We start from the raw sequence: 20809 nt of genomic DNA on the forward strand, positions 1-20809 counted from the left end.
GGATGATTCAGAGTTGAGCTTCTTTACAAAGAAGCTTAATTGCTGACCAAATGAGTGTGGCAGTACCTAATATCCACCTGTTATTGTCCATCAACCACTATTTTTGGGAGTTGCCATTCAGCATGTGAAATGCTTGCTGCACTTAAAACTTTAGAGAGTGAATCCTAGCTCTGCTAGGGATCAGGAATAATGTTTAAAGAGATGATTTTTATGTTTATAATGTTTGTGTGTGGGAGTCCCATTTTAGGGGAGAAAAGACACAGAGATTGCTCAGAGTTATTTTGTACTGTACTTTGGCAACAACATCAGCTATTCATGGAATATGCTTCACTCAAAAGTTCCAGGGTGTTTTAGCATTCAGTTAAAAGCAGCATCAGCCACATTAACTTCAATTTTTATTTAAAGCAATTCCCTATTTCAGCATGCAGCTCCAGGCTAAATATAATCCCATAATCCGGCTCCAGTCAGAACATGGGCCTGCCGCATTCTGTATCAGATTAGACCTGTAAACACTGCAACTGAAGTCAGAGGAAAGACTCCCATTGACTTCAGTTGCCTTTGGATCTGTTCTTAAGTGCATAAGATGAAGGAAATGAAAAAGTACATTGACCAGCCTTCCATGTCTGTCTTGATGGGCAGAGATCTTAATCTGGCAACACTAAAGAGATGTTTCAGAGTAGCAGCCGTGTTAGTCTGTATCCACAAAAAGAAAAGGAGTACTTGTGGCACCTTAGAGACTACATAAATTTATAAAATTTGTTAGTCTCTAAGGTGCCACAAGTACTCCTTTTCTTTTTACTAAAGAGATGATAATTATTGTGCTTCTGTCTATAGCTTTCATCCTCTAAGTGATCTCAACATGATTTAAAAATATTAAAACTTAATAGTACCTCTGTACATGAGTAGGTATTATTATGCCCACTTTATAGAGATGTTAAAGTAAAATCCTTCAAGAGTGGCCACTGATTTTTAGATACCCATTTTGGGCCCCCAAAATAGAGGCACCCAAAACTGGTCATCTCTTTTGAAAATCTGGACCTAATGCCCTGATCCTTAAGAGACTTAGGGCTATGCTTAACTTTATATATGGTGAGTAGTTCTCACTGAAGTCAATAGAACTACTCACAGTGTGTAAAATTAAGCACAAGTTAAGCATATGGACCCCAACAAACCAAGGGCCTATCCTGAATACAGCCCACTAAAGCTACATTCATCTTATGTCTATTTATATATAAATGCATTACCTGACCAGATATTTGTGTTAGCCACATTATTATGTATCAAGCCTATTTATTGGCCATGAAGAGTCCATTACTATTGCTTACAGTGAACTCCACTCCCAACACAACCTTCCAAATAAGCATGCTAATATAGCAGATCTCTTAAACATTCTCATAGCACAAACCACGTTGTAAGGGGAAGCTTGTCACATGGATCACCTCCCTTTTTGCAATTCTGTGGATTATTTCCATTCATAATCATGTAACATCTCAGTAACTACAATAATTGCCTGTATGCTAGGGAGATATTTAACATATACTTAGCTGTCTTTAATGTGATTTAGCAGGTGAAAACAAGGAGAACTGGCACCATGTGACCACCCAACTCTCCTTAGAGAAGTTGCTGAGCAAGTGCACAATGCACAATTTTGGGAACCTCTGCACTATCGTATTTTGTTACACAATTAGTCCATTTGTCCTTGCACTTAAAGGGGTAGGTCCAGGCAGGTATCACCAAATTGTATCAGGAGTATCTGTTCTACAATTTATAAAGGAAAGATGGACACGGAGAGGGTGAGAAAGGATACAAAGGTCTATAGCAAGGGTTGTCATTTATTTTTTGACAAGGTCCAGACTCCAGAGAAAATAATAGAAAAATAATAACAATAATAAGTAAATAAAAAGATTTCAAGATCCATTCAAAAGTGTCTGGTGGCCCTGATTTGGCCTGCAGTCTTATTGACTACCCTGGTCTATAGCATAATTCAGTGGTTTTTAACCATTTGCAGACACCTAAAACTTTTTTAATAGAGGTGCGTACTCCTTTGGAAATTAGACACAGTTTGTGGACTCCTAGGGGTCGGTAAATCACAGGTTGAAATCTACGGGCATGATCTAATAAAGGGGAAGCACAGGAGATACAGAACAGAAAGCTGCCTAAACTTATGGGTTTGAACAGTGACAACTTGATGAAGACCATGGGTCTGGAAAATCCCTGTTGATTTTTGTGGGTGGTCTGCCAGTTTTCCCACAGTTTGGAAATTAATACATGAAGGGGAATTGAGAAGAAGATTTCTTGTATTAACAAAATTACAGTGAGAAAAGAAGTAAAAACCTTTTGGAAATGTAAATATTCCTGGTGGGAACCAGCAGCACTGCATGCAATACAATGAGGTGTGGGGAAACTGCAGCAAGTGTGTAATGGAAGCAGGTGCACAGCAGCCACTGTGCAAATGTGTAACATATTAAGCAGCTAGGCACTAGGCAGGGTGCAACGATGCAACACAATGAGCAGGCGTGGGGCAGCTGTGGTGTGAACGTGAAACTCAACAAGGTATGTGACAACTGTGCAACACAATGAGCAGCCATATGGCAGCCCTAGTCCAATGTGCCACAGCTTGGAGCAAGCGACTGGTAGCCGTGGTGCAAACGTGCAACACAATGACCAGACGGGTGTCACCTCAGACCTGCCCACCTTCCCCCACCCCCGAGTGGGCAGGAGCGGGTGGGTCTGCGGCCAGGGTTCGGCTCTGCCGCTCTACCTGCGATGGCGGGTTTGGCGGTTTCCTGTAGCGTTTTGGGGAGACCTGTGAGCGCGGGGAGGGGCTCCCCCGGGCTGAGCGCACCCCAGGCAAGGGCCGGCCTCCTCAGGCCTCCCCACAGGGGTGGGAGAGTAACTGCACGACGCCCCCAATGACTGCTGCGCTGCCTCCTCGTCCTACTGCTCTCTCCCCCCAACCCCGGCCTCGCGAGCCATTCAGAGCATCAACCGCCTCAGGCAGAAGACTAACGGAAACTTTGACTGGAGCCCTGCGCATGCGCCGCCCCACCCCCTCGCCCAGCTCCTGCAAGGCATGGTGGGGGTTGTCGTTTCTTCGCCGGGCTCGGCGGAGGCAGGGAGCGGGAGGTCGAACTACAGTTCCCGGCAGCCCCTGCGTCCCACCCCGTCCCGGGCGTCTCTGTGGATGTGGGGAGCAGGGGGAATAATGAGATGCGTGTGAAGCGGCTCTGTCCCGCGGGGCGCCGGAGTCGCTCTGTGCCGCAGGTGAGTAGCGGGCTGCGCGCGGGCGGAGGGGTCGAGGCGGGAGCCGTGCGCGGGGCAGCCCCGCCCCTCCTGGGAGGCTGGGTCCGGGGGTGCAGCCAGAGCAGGCTCCGGGAGCCCGCGGGGCAGCCCGGGCTCCTGGCGCTGCTGCTACGGGGGCGGCTTCCTCAGCGCCGACCCGGGCGGCCCCAAGCTCCCGCTGGGGGGGGGAGCGGGCTGAGGCCACATCATCTCCGGAGAGAGGCGCAACCGCTCGCGGGGGGAAGAGAGGTTTACTTTACCGCGGGTGACTTCAAAAGTGGCTCCCGGAGGCGGGGGTGGGGTCGGGAAACTTTCAGTCGCCCTCCCCCGCCCGACTCCGAATCAGAAACGGTGTGAACGAGCGAGCCGGCCACTTCCATTCCCGCGCGCTGCCCGGGACAGACCCGGCTTGTCCCCACACTGTGTGGGGCCATCGCCCGCGCCCTTCTTCAGGGCCGCGGGGGGGCGGGTAACGGGATCAGGCACGCAGAGACCGCTGCAAAGCCTCGTCGCGCGTGTGAGGAGCCCCTTCGAGCTCAGGGGCCCCATGGCATGAGTAGGGGGTTTGCAGGGCTGGACCCCAAATGGTGTATGACGTGGGCCTTCTCGGTCAGTCCTGCCAAAAACATAACTTTCAGGAGAGTGAGAAAACTAACAGCCGCCCAGCGAACCACTTGGATGAGGGAGAGGAGTCATGTTTTATTTGTATTATTGTGGCACCTCCGAGTCTCAATCACAGACCAGGAGCACATGGTTCTGAAAGGTCTAGGTAGGAATAATGGGGATGAATTTACGAGAGAGAAAAATGTAGGTTGGACCTTAGGAAAAATTATCTGGAAGATCTAATACTTTGTGAAACAGTCACCAAACGACCATGGTGGAAGATCATTTGGGACTTTTGAAACTGGACATGACAAAACTGAAAAAAATATTGTATGGAGCGGTGTTGTACTGGCAGGGGAGTGGACTCTATATCATCTAATAGGTCTTTTTGATTTTTGAGGTTCTGTGAACTATTTTATTTTTACAGTTTTAAAGCATTTCCGGAATGAGCATTGATTTCAAAAGTTGAGTTTTAAAAATATATTTTTTAAATTTTTAATCACTTTATAATCCTTGCGTGGGGAAGCTGTATAGATGTAAGTTATATTTACATGGAATAATCTTGTTAAATGAGCCTTTTTAGTATACAACGGTCGGCCCCCATTTTCAATAAACGACTTTAAACATTTATGTGCAGATAATAAAAAATTGGCATGAAAAGACTTAAATACAAATATTTACCATTTTAAAATCTTTTTAGTATAAGAATCAGGCAAATATAAGTGACACCTGGGCCTACAGCATGCATCCAGTACCTACATTTGACCTGGTTTCTCTTAATTTCTAGCCACCAATGACATCATGTCAGTTAATTCTTTCGTCTCCTTCTCTTGCACATATCTCTGTGCCTCCTCCTACACTACTGCATATTCTTGGAACCCCTTCCCCAAATTTGTTTACTAAACCACTGCTCTTGTTTCCTTTAATATTCCTTCTAAAATCTAATTGCTGCTATCTCATCTGTGAGAAGTGAGGGATAGGAAAGTAACACAAGGAAAACGCACACAACAACCAGCTCTCAGGGTTAAAGGAACAGTTAAGATGTTCGCATGCTTTATTGCAGTGGTTCTCAACAAAGGGTACGTGTACCACTGGAGATACTCAGAGGTCTTCCAGAGGTACATCAGCTCATCTAGATATTTGCCTAGTTTTACAACAGGCTACATAAAAAGCACTAGTGAAGTCAGTACCAACTGCAATTTCATAGATAATGATTTGTTTATACTGCTCTGTATACTATACACTGAAATGTAAGTACAATATTTATATTCCAGTTCATTTATTTTATAATTATATGGTAAAAGTGAGAAAGTAAGCAATTTTTCAAAGTGTGTGCTGTGACACTTGTATTTTTATGTCTGATTTTGTAACTTTTTAAGTGAGGTGAAACTTGGGGGTACACAAGACAAATCACTGTTGAAAGGGGTACAGTAGTCTTTAAAGGTTGAGTCACTGAGTAAATGCATGATCTTACTATCACTTTTGCCGCCTTTTCTGCTTTGTCTGTTTATGGCCCTAATTTGTATTGTGACAAATGTGTTCTTCGAGGCAGGGACTGTCTTTATTTTTCCTACTTATGAGTGCACAAAAAATAATAATTTTGTTGTAACTAGTTACACTGAAAGACTAAATAAGTAAAAATTTACTTTTATTTTTTGGATGAGGTAATTGTGAGAAGCTAAGATATTAATCTTAAAATAAGACATGGGAGCAGAGCTCCATACCAGCAGTTCTGATTGCTGGATCAGGGACTATTTTTTTCCCCAACTTTACATCTCTTTTATGACTTTTTTATGTGTACACACAAACACACACACTCAAGTGGATCTTTGGTTATATTATGGATAAATATTCACCAGTAGTTTTAATCTGTTAAATTAGGCCTGTAATGTTCATCAGCCTTATTCCTAGTCAGGGTAGTTTTTATTTCCTGTCCTGAAGAAAGCATGGAGTTATTTAACTTTTTTAGGATTAATTTAATTGTTAGAGATAGTAATGTTCTCTGTGAGCATCCCTCATCTACAGAAAATGTGATGAAAAGCATGTGAGCTTTTATGTCTTATATTGATTTATTCTTGAAAAAAGTACATTATACTGTATATAGTTTCCTGATACTTGGGTCACCTGGTGGAGCATTCAGATAATTTCTTTTTATGGGAGCAGAGTAACATGGGGAAATGCAGAAATGTTTGTTTGCTGTTATTCCAATTATATTTCTTGAAACCGTGGAAAAGACATTCTCTGAAATGCTGTGCACTGTCTGCAAAATGTTGAGCATCCTTAATTTCTGAGGTTGTCAGGGGGAGTGATAGAATTGTGCCCTCAGTCCTGTCTCAGATTAGTATGTCTGACATGACATTTCATTGTTTTTTAAACTATCTGTCCTATTGATCCCTGTTATAAAATGCAAACTTGCCTCACTTTGTTCTTTAATATAGCCAAATGATAAAGCTCAGCACTATTAAAAATTCAGCCAGAGCTGTTAGTGTAGACAAAATGTATTCAATGAGTGGTTATTTAGCATTGCTCCTGAATGCTTGAAATGCTGGTTCAGGCAATAATATATTATAACAAATAATTAGAGTCCATAATCACCAAATGCAGAGCAAAAAAGAATTAAAATAATCACAAAACAATAATAAATACATATAAAAAAGTGGCAGGTTCACTGTTTGTCAGGTATAAGAACATTAATATTGCGTACAGTAGCTCTTTTGAAAACATTGTGTAAATATCTTACAGCACCTAGAAAAGTTTAGCTGCAGAATATCACATTTTTATATTGACTTGAATGAATAATATTAGAAAGTCCAAGTTAAGCACCAGAGAATTTTCTAATGATAATATTGTGGTTTTGTGAATATTTGATTGCATTTAATGTATTTATTATCCCACACACCACCTACAAACCAGTATACTCATAAAACAGAGCTGTGCTCAGCCCTTCTACATCAATAGTTACAGTATGAACCACTCTTTCCTCTGACGTTACTGGGAAAACAATCATGAAATGTCAAATGGAGCACGTATGCTGGGTAGCTTTAGCCACCATGTATATAGTATGGTATACAACAAGGAAGCAGTTAAGCATCTGTTATTAACCAACAAAATGAATGTAAAAATTGATTAATTACACTATAGATGTATTTGCAAGGAATTAGTAATAGTTTGAAACTAATGTGATTATACTGCTATTATGCAAAATTATAAACTAATTTGAAATAATATCAATTTTTTTCCCCTACCAGGCAGAATACAACGTTTCAAAATGCTGCAGATTATCTGGGTGAACCTAGAGATTAGATTTAATGTGCTTGTGTTTTTAGAAATGCTGTTCCTGCATTTCATGAGATAAAACACTTCACAAAAATGAAAACTTGGAGATCAATTAAGGTAACTTTTTTACCATGTCCGTGCATATTAATGAACTCCGAGAAGAACTTTTGAAGAAAGAATAGATTCGTCATAAACACTGATATACGCAGTATTATTGGCTCAGGATGCTATCCACATGTTTTTTTGTTTAAATAGAAAAAGACATCTAAGTGAAGATGAGCCTGTGTTTGATATATAGTGTCTGGAGTTAAGTGAGAGAAGGAATATTTTTTTAAAGATCTACCAACAGTAATCTCTATCTGAGACCAAGATTTTTGTCAAAAGAAATAAAATGAAGGACCTGTGTGAAAAAGCAGTATTGATTTATTCCTCTGAAGTAGACAATTTCATCATGATTTAAGCCTCTCCAAACATCTGGATGTGGTGCTAAAGGCAAGTCTGTGTCTTTGATCAGCTGATTGAAACTGTGGAAAGAGGACCTTTAATTTAAAGTAACTTCTGGCTGAAATTCTCTTGCTCATCAGCTTGAACAGAATGAAAGGGAAAATGAACATGATGTATCAGTCAGGGGCCTCTTACTGAACTGAAAAAGGGAAACTTTAGACTATCCTTTAAACTGTAAAATTATAACAGACACCCTGGTCAAATATTTTTTTAAAAAAGTTGACTACTAGGCAGATCTCTACAGATTTAAAGAAAGTCAGATGTCAGCAAACGATTCCTCTCCTCCATCCTTACAGAAGTTTTCTCCTCCTGCATCTCATGCTGCCGCACCACCAGTCCCTTCTCTGTCTTCAAGTCCCCAGTCGGGGCTCTCCAACCGGCTGTCCAATGGCAGCCTCAGTACACAGAGTCTCACCAACTCCAGGGGCTCTATGCATGGGGTCTCATTCCTGCTGCAGATCGGTCTCACTCGGGAGACTGTCACCATTGAAGCTCAGGACTTGTCACTCTCATCTGTCAAAGACCTAGTTTGTTCTATAGTTTACCAGAAGGTATAGTATAACAAAATACAATGCTGTTGATTGTAATAATTGTTTTAATTTACTATCATCGCTATCACTCTGTGTAATTTGGGTACATCAAGTGGTTATGTGCAGAGACAAGACCAGTGTTGGGACTGTGTCAAGGCTGATCCCATATAGTTCTGAAAGGTGTACCTCCCAAGATGGGAGTCTCAGTTAAAAGGAAGTGGGCTCTCCTTATGTCTGTCTTCTGAAATCCTACAACAATAGAAATGTAGTAATAAAGTTGGACTCTTCATACAGTAATTAGTTTTGATAATATGGAAAGAATGTTATTTTTCGCCCTTGTGGTTGTAGTCAGTGTTGCTGCTCTCTAGTAGTGTTCTTCTGTGGTCATTGCTGCTATATATTTGTGTTGAAGAAAACATTGTTCAGTATTCTTGATATAACACAGCAATTCTCAAACTGTAGTCCTTGGTCCAGTGGTGGCTCACAGAACAATTGCTGGTGGTCTGCAGGGGTCTGGTGGGTCACATGATATTGGCTCTTCTTGTTTACAGCTGCAAAATTTCATTAAAAGGCAGCTAATACTTTCCTAATATTTCTTTTCCATGTAAGCAATTGCTATAGTTGTCACAAAGATGCAATATACACTTCAGTGGGAGGGGAGGTACCAATGAGACAATTTTTCTATTAAGATGGGGTCTGCAGTGTGAAAAAAATTGAGAACCCCCAGTATAGTGCTAAAATGTTCTGAGTTAGTAGAAAGGAAATGTGCATTTCATTATTTTTGTTCATGTGTTCTATTTTATGTATAGATTATGTGCTATTAACCAAATTCAAAGTTCACGTTAACTTTCAAGCAAATAATAAAAACAACCTAATTGTATCCATTCCCTCAAATGAGTTGTTATATTAAACAGTTTTATAGAAGGGGGGTGGGAAAAAATCACGAGAGGAAATAAACACAATGGGAGTATCGACTAAGTTGATTTTCTTTGCCTGTAATTCTTTTTATTTCTCTGAACTATGTTTATGAATAGAAAGGCTTATTAGACTTGGAATACAGTGTTCTTTTCCCTTACTTAGGATTTTGAGAGGGTGCAGGTAAGCTTGATATGAGCACCAGTATCTAGATAATCTAATTGCATTTCCCCTTCTCCATAAGATTTTTTTTGTATTCTCATTCTGTGTTTCACATTTTTTTAGAAATGTAGTAAACATATTGATTTCACAGAAGTTTTGTCAGCTGTCAAAAATAGTTCAGGCAATGAGCCATATAATTTTTGGTGGGAAAAAATATAGGTGGGACATAAAAGTTAGCACCACTATTGTTTCCAACCTTTTATGGTCCTTCTTTCTTTTTCTTTCTTCTCCCTCTCTTTGCATCTGTATGTTTGCTTGTTTCTTCCTGTCTTCACACTTGTAACACCTTTCTCTTTGTTCATTCTCTCTTATTTTGGCACTTCCTGTCTACTCTTGGTGGCCTCATCTATAGCTATTTCATAGCTCAAGTTCAGAAGCATGTTATATGTGGAGCCAGCTAGATTGTAAAATTGGCTAGGATTTCAAGATCCTGGTCTTCCTCTCCCCAGCTGGCTTTAATTAATCTGTATACTAACTGTTGTGACTGATGATGCCAATAGAGAGCTGCTTAGGGAGAGCATGCCCCGTGCAGGCAGCAAACCACTGACCAGGAAATTGGGGGATGGCTGCTTATGTGTGTTGGACTTATCTTTTGTAAGTACTTTTGAAGCCAGTGCACAAGTGGCAATATTACCCTACAGTTCACAGCAATATACCGGTATCCTGCCTGGAACTGATCCTGAAGTCAGGTGGCAGAGCCACAATTATATCCATAAATATGTTCTCCTATTAACATAACAACATTAACATAAACATAACTTTTCTCTGAGAATTATCCTGCACACAGCTATTTATTGTCCCATCAGGAATGCCTTGTAATTTGGTGGTAATCAGGCCTCACCTACCTGTGGCATTTCATAGCACGCTCAGTGTCTCTTCTCTTGACCGGTTAACTTCTTCTAGCCTCAGGACAGTACACAGCTTGTTCTCATGGGTTCAGGAGATGTATGCTTTTTAAAAACTGCTAATAGTAAATTTGTAAAAGTTTAGGATTTGTGATATTTTGGAACTGTTTCTAACTTTTGTTCTTCTTTAAAAATTTCTCAACTCTACTGATAGTTTCCTTTTACTTTTGGTATTTCTTCCCTATGTTTCTTAATAGTGCTTCTAAGTCATATTTCAATTGCATGTTGTTTCTTTGTATAGCGAGATTAGGGAGACCACTCTTGATCTGTCTCTGTAGCCTCAGACACCTCTGGATCTGAGGTTGAATTGCCTGCCTACCTTCAGTAGCTCCCTACCGCAGGACAAGTTGTAGAATATGAAAGCATGTTGGTTGGGGGGCTCCAGCTGTCCACAGAGTGTTGATTAGTAGCCCTTTCCTCCGTCATAACCTGGAGCAGTAGGGGCAGGATCTCTTTGCAAGTCTTTCCAAATATCTCATATTTGCCCCTCTTAAAAACAGTTGTCTTCAAGCACGTTTTTATTTCTCTTAGGGTAGCACAGTATACTTGAAAACTACACTTCCATCAGAAAGTAGAGTAGCTACTACAGGTAATAGCTAAAAGTTCTATAACTTAAAGAAATTGGAGAGCAATTTCTCTTATTTTTTTCAGTTTACTTTGTGTTTAGTCAGTTTTGCTATTTTGACAATGGTCAGTTGGACTTCCTGTTTTATGCACTGCCCTTGGGGGAGCTCAAATCATCCAGGTGCTGCAAAAGGGCACTTAACCGGTTTTGTTCAATATCTTCATAAATGATCTGGAGGATGGTGTGGATTGCACCCTCAGCAAGTTTGCAGACGACACTAAACTGGGAGGAGTGGTAGATACGCTGGAGGGTAGGGATAGGATACAGAGGGACCTAAACAAATTGGAGGATTGGGCCAAAAGAAATCTGAGGTTCAACAAGGACAAGTGCAGAATCCTGCACTTAGGACGGAAGAATCCAATGCACAGCTACAGACTAGGGACCGAATGGCTCGGCAGCAGTTCTGCATAAAAGGACCTAGGGGTGACAGTGGACGAGAAGCTGGATATGAGTCAACAGTGTGCCCTTGTTGCCAAGAAGGCCAATGGCATTTTGGGATGTATAAGTAGGAGCATAGCGAGCAGATCGAGGGACGTGATCGTTCCCCTCTATTCGACATTGGTGAGGCCTCATCTGGAGTACCGTGTCCAGTTTTGGGCCCCACACTACAAGAAGGATGTGGAAAAGTTGGAAAACGTCCAGCAGAGGGCATGTGTTCCAGTCCCCAAAAATGAGTAGGGGACTGGAACACATGACTTATGAGGAGAGGCTGAGGGAACTGGGATTGTTTAGTCTGCAGAAGAGAAGAATGAGGGGGGTTTTGATAGCTGTTTTCAACTACCTGAAAGGTGGTTCCAAAGAGGATGGTTCTAGACTATTCTAAGTGGTAGTGGATGACAGGACAAGGAGTAATGGTCTCAAGTTGCAGTGGGGGAGATTTAGGTTGGATATTAGGAAAAACTTTATCACTGTGAGGGTGGTGAAACACTGGAATGCGTTACCTAGGGATGTGGTGGAATCTCCTTCCTTAGAAGTTTTTAAGATCAGGCTTGACAAAGCCCTGGCTGGGATGATTTAACTGGGGATCGGTCCTGCTTTGAGCAGGGGGTTGGACTAGTTGACCGCCTGAGGTCCCTTCCAACCCTGATATTCTATGATATTCTAACAGTAGTGGCATCACAATTGAAATTGAAGAGGGAGTGGGCATACCTTTTCACTGAGAGGAAGGGGCAGAGAGAGAAGATTGGAGGGCCACATATGTCTGGTTTTGCTCTTGAACTTGCCCCAAAAACTCCTTTTAAAATCATCAGGAGAGCAGAAATAAACCTTTCCAAATTGAAATTCAGGGCATTCTGTGTAAAGGGTATTCTATATCAGAAGATTTTTTTTAAATTAGTCAGTTTAAACAAGTCAGGTTGTCAGTGTTCTTTAAATCTGATAGGGATATTCCCAAATTATCCTTATTTTTACAGCCATGTGGGGGATTGTAACCATGTCTGAATCATAATTAGCACTGCTTCTGTCTTTCCTTATTTAGATTACCTGTATACCAGCTACATTTTTGTCAGGGTGGAGTTTGGAGAAGAACCTTAAGCATAACCAAATAAAAATATAAACTTGAAGTGCATGTTGTTAAAAATAGACATTCATATGTAACAAGTGTGTTAGGGCAGAGCGAGTCTTGATATCTGATAAGATGTGGGAGCTGCCTCAATAGTATCCGATTTAATGTTTAAATCTGCTGCTAACTGCAGCTGCTTTCTTCCCTGCACACCCTCTGATGTCAGGAATGAAGTGAAAAGTAGAACTGTTTAGCAGTTTTCAATAGAAAACTAATGTTTTAATGCATTTTGTGAGGTGTTCAGCTGACAGTGTGCTCTAAATTATAGCTAGTATTTTCTTTGTTCTAGATAAAGTAGAGGCAGTGTTCTCATAAATTTATTATAAATGAGAAAGATGTTTTACCAGTTTAGGTTTTTTTTGTTCTGTTTTCTTTAGAACAGCAATCTCTGACAAGATCTCTTCTGTTATCTCTCTACCCTTGCAACCTGTCCCCACCTCTTCTCAACTCCCGTTATCCTTGATTCCGCCAGTTATTTTAGCTTTCTTTTATCTTTACCTGCAATCTCTTCTGTGGCTGATATCCTTTTGCCTTGAAGAATTATATTTTTGTGTGTGTGGAGTTCTCATTTTCCTTTCTGACTACTGTTCTCCCTTTGTCTCCAAAATCATAATGTGTGCTATTTTTTCACACTTCTTAGATTTCTTCCCCTCTTAATTTCTTTATGGTCCTTCCAAGTTGGCTTCCTCCCCTCCATTTCCTGAAACTGTCCTGACTAATGGTCACCATCTGGCAAAGTCAAGGGGACACTCCTTATTTATACTGATCACCCCTCAGATTTCTCTCATCTTTGATTTCATCATTCTGTGCTCTCCTTTTTCTCCTCCCATCACCATATATGGTGGCCTCCTTGAAGGTTCTATTCTCAGTCCCCTCCTCTTCTTTCTCTGACCTCATGTATTTCCTCTGCTTCATCTACCACCTCCACACTTATTCCCAAATCTAGCTCGTTACATTAATTCTCATATTTCTTGTTCTATCTATCTCTTGGATTTCGATATCATTCCGCAGTTGTCTCCTTTCTTCCTAATCTGCCTCCTTTAACTCTATTAACAATTCCTTTACTTTCTGTCTGCCAGGCTCCCAATCCTAATCTTTTTTGCTCTTCTCTCCTCCCATATGCAATTTCTTGTTATGTTTTGTCATGTATACCTGTAGCCTCTTCAAAATCCAGCCTACCCCATCATCTGCACAGCTGAAACCTGTGTGTGGCACCTGGTCACCTTGACTACTGTAACCTTCCATTATTTGGCATCTCTGGTTCTCATTTCTTCACTCCTCTAGGAGTAACATTTTGGATACACTTAAGTCGTCATCCTCTCCCTCCACTCCAGCTGTGTCAGTCCCCTTTTTGAATCCCACCATTAGCTTCCCATCTCTCTCAGCATCAAATTCAAGATCCTACATTATCTTGTCTCCTCCACCTTTGTATCTGGGTCTTTGTGTACTTCTCCATCCTTTTACCTGATTGTTACCTTGATCTCCTCTTTTCAGCTTTGGCCTTTGCCTTTGATCATTTTGCCTTCCATACTCAGAGTAATCTTCCTGTTCTTGTCTGGCAAGATTCCATTTGCTTACTTCACATCTCTTTATAGCCCACGTCCTCTGCCAGGGCTTCATATCTTCTCATAACAATCTCCTCCATCCTTCCCTGAATTATTGCTTACTGTTTTGTCTGATCAGAATTGAGGCCTCAGTCTGTTACAAATTTACACATGTGATAATCTTATTGAGTCTGCAGGATCAGGGTCTTGAAGTATTTGCAGGATTTTTGGGTGGGCAGTGTAGTTGAAAGAGCACAATCAACTTGAAATATAGTCATTTTCAAAAAGGAAAAGTAGTTTCAGATATTACTGTGACAGAATGGCAATTTCCTGCAATATCCTTGGAAGACCTCATTGTATTAAGTTTATGTATTATTGTGGGCCAGGATTATATGTAACCTCTTTAAGGGGAAGATGTGATAGATGTGAGACTTTAGAGTTCAAAATACTATATTGAAAATGTTGCAGACAGATACTGACTTTTGGGACAATAAGTGTTAAGTGGATTTTCTTGGGATTTCATAGGGAGAGCGGTTAATGCAAATTCCTCTATTCTGGTTTTGCAGGAACACAGCCTTTTGAAGTTAGTGCCCCTCTCCTAAGGGCATATCTGCTGATCATCTGCTACAGAAGGCCAAGACCAAAGCTGTATAAATAAATGGCTGATGTGCCGCGCCTTCATTCTGGTTCTGGATCTAAGATGGATGAACTTGTAATCAGAGAGAAAATCTGGTTGTGGGTTTTGAAAAATTAAAATTTACCAGAACCCTAGGTTGTAGTTGGGGATGACCTCTGGGAAGCTTTTTAGCATGGTTGTATGTTCATTTATTTTTTAATGTTTTTTTTGTAATATTTTTACCTTAAGAATAAATGTGCTTGCTTAAGAAGGAGTTGTCTGGTAACTTGTAATGGTGTGCTATACACTGTTTATAGTCTTTGAAGAGAAAGCAAAGCCTAGGCAGTGGCCTGTTGAAGCAGTTTAGCTTGCTGGGGATATCACAGTGTAAGGCAAGGTTCTGTGTAGTCTTAAAATCCCTGGTCCAAAGTTAGTGAGATGCATGTCTCCGAACAAGAGAGTTACTGCTAGAAGCCTGAAGTGGATGTCCTTGGTGGACCTTGGAGGGGGCATACAGGTGCAGCTACCTTGAAACTATGACAACTATACCTGTTGCTAAGTTTCCCTGGCAATTTTTATGATTTTGACATTTTCTCCTATTTTATAAAAATGTTTCACGTCTCTTGTTCCTGTGTGAAAGACCAACACAAGCATTGGAAGAAATAGACTAATTGAGGGGAAACTGTGCATGTGACAGCACTTTGGTATGGTTAGTTTCAGTAAATAAATGTAAATATCCTTTGTTATGGTAATCTTGGCCGCTGCTTGAAACAATAGCAGATAAAAATGAGACAGAAGTGTGATTTTTAGTTTTTGACTGGTCACTGTGCCCCTCCTGATAGTGCAGCTATGTTCCAGTGTAAATCTTTCTTTGATCGTTGTATAATTCTACTTATATTTTTCCTGAAAATTGCCCAGTTCACTTTGAAGGCAAAAGTGAAATTTTCTGCAAAGTTTGAAGAGACTTGATCAATTTTTTTGAGTTAGTGGTCATTTAAAAAGATTATCCTAATTTGAAATTTCTAATTGGGTAACATTTAATGTGTGTCTAATGGCTGCTTAACCCCTTCAGATTTTCTATATAACAAAATCCAGGGTTGGATAGGGATGACTCACAATAGCTAACTAGCTGGTACTTTTTTGTGGTGGCTGTCATTGTTCCAGAATCTAAGCTTTCATTTAAAAACAAAACGAAAAGCCTCTCTTCCTTATGTCTGAAGATAACTTTCAAAATGTTAACTAAGTGGTGTCTTCCTGAGTCTGCAGATAGCCTGAAACTATCCTAATAAGAGGCATTTGTTGCTCCTATTTATATGGAAACATGAGTTGACATTGAAACCTTATGACAGTTTAAATGTGAGGATTAACTATTTAACTGTCGATCAGAGTAGATGAGGAATAGATCACATTATGACAGTATGCTCATGACCTACTGTGAGTGGTGTCTCATTTTGATGTCAGGAATGGGCAGCTCAGGGGAGAGTACCACTATTGTCTGCCTTAGGTTCTTCCCCTGGTTAAATCTTAACTCATGCATAGGATATATTTGAAGAAATGAGGTTGTAATTAAGCAATGTATTAACTATTGTTGGATCTAGTTGTAAATGTTAGTTTGTTTATAGGTAGTGTGCTCTTTCGTAGTTGATTGTAACTTAGCATGAGTCCTAAACTACACTTATGTAAGGGACTGATTCTGTTCCCATTGATGTCAATGGCAGAACTTCAGTACATCACAATGTAGGATTAGACACTAACAGGAGCAGTGGTACAGGAGCTAGCAAACAGAGCTCAAGAACAGGGAAGTTTGGGGGAGGAGCTGTGTGGTGGTCTGGTTTTGTTTTGGTGTTTGGTTGTTTTTTTTGTTTTTTGTTTTCCTTGATAGGAGCTTAGGCAGGAAGGCTATGAAAGATTCAGAGGCAACAGTAGTAGTGACCTAAGGAATGGAAGAGACAATGAAGATGACTGGCTATAGAAGATGCAGATACATTATTCTGGAGTGGGTATGGTTAAAAGAGCTTCGTTTGTATTGTGTCACCTGATAGAGCTGATGGAAGAGGTTTGGAGATGCAGGTGGAAACTATGGTTGAATTCTGAAGGTGATTCTAGCAGATAATGGAGGAAAGGCAAGAGGAGGCTGAAGGGAAAAGTCAAGACTTGCAGATGCAAGCTGGACTGGAGAACTGAGAGAGTAGACTGCTGGGTAAGGAAAGCAGCCAGTGGAAGAGAGTACGAGAATCATGAAGAGGAAAGGGCTGGCTAGTGAAGGAGAAATATAGCTCAGGAACAGGTTTGCTGAGTTGAAAAATGAAGAAGGGGCATAGCAGGCAGTACAAGGTGGGAGGACAAGGAAGAAAAGAGCAGCTAGTCCTACAAGAAGAGGGGACAAGTCAATGGAGACAGTCAGTCAAGCCCCAGGAGAATAGAGGGAGAGTCGCAAAAGATTGTTAGAGAGAACAAAAGACAAGAGGACTTGCAGCCAGAAGGAACAGGAGGAAGGCCAGAGAATCACACTATTGCCAGAAAAAGGCAGGTCTACATGACTGGGGGACTCTCTACTAAGAATAGACAGGCCTGTCACCTGAGCTGATGCCCAGAGATAAGCTATGTGATGTTGACCTGAGGTTGAAGAGGACCCTAATAGGATCAGGAAAGAATCCACTAATTGTCCTTCACATTAGTCCAAATGATACTGCTAGATTCTTGCTGGAACGCATTAAGGGAGACTAGGCCGGGCTGGGGAATACACTTAAAGAAATGGAGGCTCAAGTGATCTTCAGTGGGATTCTACCTGTCCCTAGAGGAGGAGGAGGAAGGCGAGACAAGATTGTGTTGGTCAACAGATGGCTCAGACAGTGCTATAAGGAGGACTTTGGGATGTTTGACCCCTGAGAGGCATTCACTGACAGAGGACTGTTTTCATGGGATGGACCCTATCTGAGTAGGGAGGAAAATAGACTTTTGGGATGGAGGTTGGCACAACTCATTAAAAGAGCTTCAAACTAGGAACCCAGAGGAGATGATTGGGACATACTCATGTAATCTCCATGCCTGATTCTAACATTGAACAGGAGGAAAATCAAGAAAGAGGGAATTCAGCAAAGGGAAAAGGAACAGCACTGGGTAGGAGAAGGAATATTAAAAGGAAAGAGCTTCATTGGTATTGGCACTAACAGGCAGGTAGGCGATACTGGCAGTAGAATGACTGTATCTAATTGGGTGAGAAATTTGGGCAAAGCCAAGCAGAAACAACTAAGACATCTGTACTTCAATACAAGAAGCCTGGGTAACAAAATGGAGGAACTGGTGCATGAAGTGAAACCAGATATTAAAGGGATAACAGAAACATGTGGACTAGTAGTCATGAGTGGAGAGATTGAAAAGTATGTGCTGTTTAGGAAAGACAGAAATAAAGGTAAAGGTGGTGGAGTAGCATTGTATGTTAATGATGAGGTAGACTGTAAAGAAATTAGAAGTGATGGAATGGATAAAAGTCTGTTTGGGTCAAACTCACTTTGGGGAAGAAAACTACCAGAGGTTCCCCTGGGATAGTGCTTGGGATATGCTGCAGACCCCCCAGGATCTGATTTGGGTATGGATAAAGACCTCTCTAATATTTGTAATTAAATAAAAACTACTGGGAATTGTGTGATTATGGGAGACTTTAACTTCCCAGGTATAGATTGGAGGACAAGTGCTATTAATAATAGTAGGATCCAGATTTTCCTGGATATGATAGCTGACAGATTTCTTCACCAAATAGTTGCTGAATCTACAAGATGTGATGGCATTTTAGATTTGGTATTGATGGATAGTGAGGACCTCACAGAAGAACTGATTGTAGGGGACAACCTTGGTTTGAGTGATCATGAGCTAATTCAGTTTAAACTAAATGGAAAGATAAACAAAAATAGACCTGCAACTATGGTCCTTGATTTCAAAAGGGCAAACTTTTTTTTTAAAAGGGTGTTAGTTAGGGATGTGGACTGGACTGCAGAACTCAAGGTTCTGAATGTAGAGGAGGCTTTGAATTAGTTTCTGCAACTTTGACCAAGTATCTGAAGCCTGCGTCCCAAGCAAAGGGAAAAATTTTGTAAGTGTTGCAGATCAAGCTGGAGGAGCAAGCATCTCAAACAGATGATTAAGGAAAAGCAGAAAGCCTACAAGGAATAGAAGATGGGATGGATCAGCAAGAAAAGCTACCTCTTGGAGGTCAGGAAGTGTAGGGGAAAAGTGAAAAGTGCCAAAAATCAAGCAGAGTTGGATTTTGCAAGGGAAATTAAAACGAACAGTAAAAGGTTCTTTAGCCATATAAATAACAGGAAAACAAGGAAAGAAGAAGTGGGACTGCTAAACACTGAGGATGGGGTGGAGATTAAAGATAATCTAGGTGTGGCCTAATACTTACATAAATACTTTGCCTCCATTTTTAATAAGGGTAATGAGGCGCTTTGGGGTAGTGGCATGGTGGATAATGGAAATGAGGATATGAAAGTAGAAATGATCACATCCAAGGTGGAAGTCAAACATCTTAATGGGACTAAATTGGGGGTCTTGGATAATCTCCATCAAATAATATTAAAGGAATAGGTATATGAAATTGCAAGCCCAATAGCAAGGATTTTTTATGGGCTGTAAATTTGGGAGTTGTACCCTATGACTGGACAATTGCTAATATAGTACCTATTTTTAAGAAAGGGAAAAAGGTTATCTGGGAAACTACAGGCCTGTTAGTTTAACCTCAATTGTATGCAAGGTCTTAAAACAAATTTTGAAAGAGAGTAGTTAAAAGACATAGAGGTGAATGAAATTGGGATAAAATACAACATGGTTTTACGAAAGGTAGATCGTGCCAGACCAGCCTGATCTTGTTTGAGAAGATAACTGATTTTTTAGACAAAGGAAATGCAGTAGATATAATCTATCTGGATTTCAGTAAGGCATTTGATACAGTTCCACATGGGAGGTTATTAGCTAAATTGGAGAAAATAGGGATTAATATGAGAATTGAAGAGTGGACAAGGATCTGGTTAAAGAGGAGACTACAGTGGGTCATACTGAAAGGTGAAGTGTCAGGCAGGAAGGAGGTTACTAGTGGAGTTCCTCAGGGATTGGTCTTGGGACCAATCTTACGTAATGTTTTTATTAACTTGGGCACCGAAAGTGGGGGTGTGCTAATCATATTTGCAGATGACACAAAGTTGGAGGTATTACCAATATGGAGGAGGACTGGGATATCATACAAGAAGATCTGCATGGTGTTGAAAACTGGAGTAATAGAAATGGGATGAAATTTAATAGGGCAAAGTGCAAGGTCATGCATTTAGGGACTAATAACAAAATTTTTTGCTATGAGCTAGGGACTTACAGTTAGAAGCTACAGTGAAGGCGAAAGACCTGGGTGTATTGGTTGATCATAGGATGACTATAAATGACCAATGTTATGCGGCCGTGAAAAAGGCTGTCATCCAAGAATGCATCAGGCGAGGTATTTGCAGTACAGATAAGAAAGTGTTGCCATTATACAAGGCTCTGGTGAAACCTGATCTGGAATACTGTACACAATTCTCATATCCCATGTTTTTTAAAAAAACGAAGTCAAATTGGAACAGGTGTAGAGAAGGGCTGGAATAGAATGGAATGGAAAACCTACCTTGTGAGTGGAGACTAACCAAATAAAGGTTGTGGGGAGATATGATTACTATCTGTAAATACATCAGAGGGATAAATACTAGGGAGGAAGAGGGGTTATTTAAGTGCTAATATTGACACAAGAATAAGTGGATATAAACTGGCCATCAATAAGTGTAGGCTCAAAACTAGATGAAGTTCTGGAACAGCCTTCCAAGGGGAGTAGTGCGGCAAAAAACTGGCTTAACTGGCTTCAAGATTGGAGTTGATAAGTTTATGGAGAGGATGGTATGATCATACTGCTTACAATGGAATATAGCCAATCTGCGACTGCTAGTAGCAAATATCCCCAATGGCCAGTGATAGGACATTAGATGGGGAAAGCTCTGAGTTACTACAGATAATTCTTTCCCAGGTGTCTGGCTGTTTGGTCTTGGTGAAATGCTCAGGGTACAATTGACTGTTGTATTTGGGGTTGGGAAGGAATTTTTCCCCAGGTCAGGTTGGCAGAGACCCTGTTTAATGGTTTGTTTGTTTTTTTGCCTTCATCTGCAGCATGGGCTTAGGTCACTTGCAGGTTTAAACTAGTGCAAATGGT

General features: G+C 40.9%; 1 protein-coding gene across 1 annotated transcript in view; it reads left to right on the top strand.

Annotated features, from left to right (window-relative positions):
* Positions 1-3157: 3157 nt before the first annotated feature.
* The window catches only part of PRKD3 (protein kinase D3), a 78104-nt gene continuing 60452 nt past the window's right edge, over positions 3158-20809 (top strand). The window contains exons 1-2 of the mRNA XM_048843635.2: positions 3158-3264; positions 7134-8216. Of these exons, the coding sequence (XP_048699592.1) occupies positions 7926-8216 (291 nt within the window). The 5' untranslated portion in view covers positions 3158-3264; positions 7134-7925. The remainder of the gene's footprint in view (positions 3265-7133; positions 8217-20809) is intronic.

Source organism: Caretta caretta, chromosome 3, assembly GCF_965140235.1.
Source record: "Caretta caretta isolate rCarCar2 chromosome 3, rCarCar1.hap1, whole genome shotgun sequence".
Lineage (NCBI taxonomy): Eukaryota > Metazoa > Chordata > Testudines > Cheloniidae > Caretta > Caretta caretta.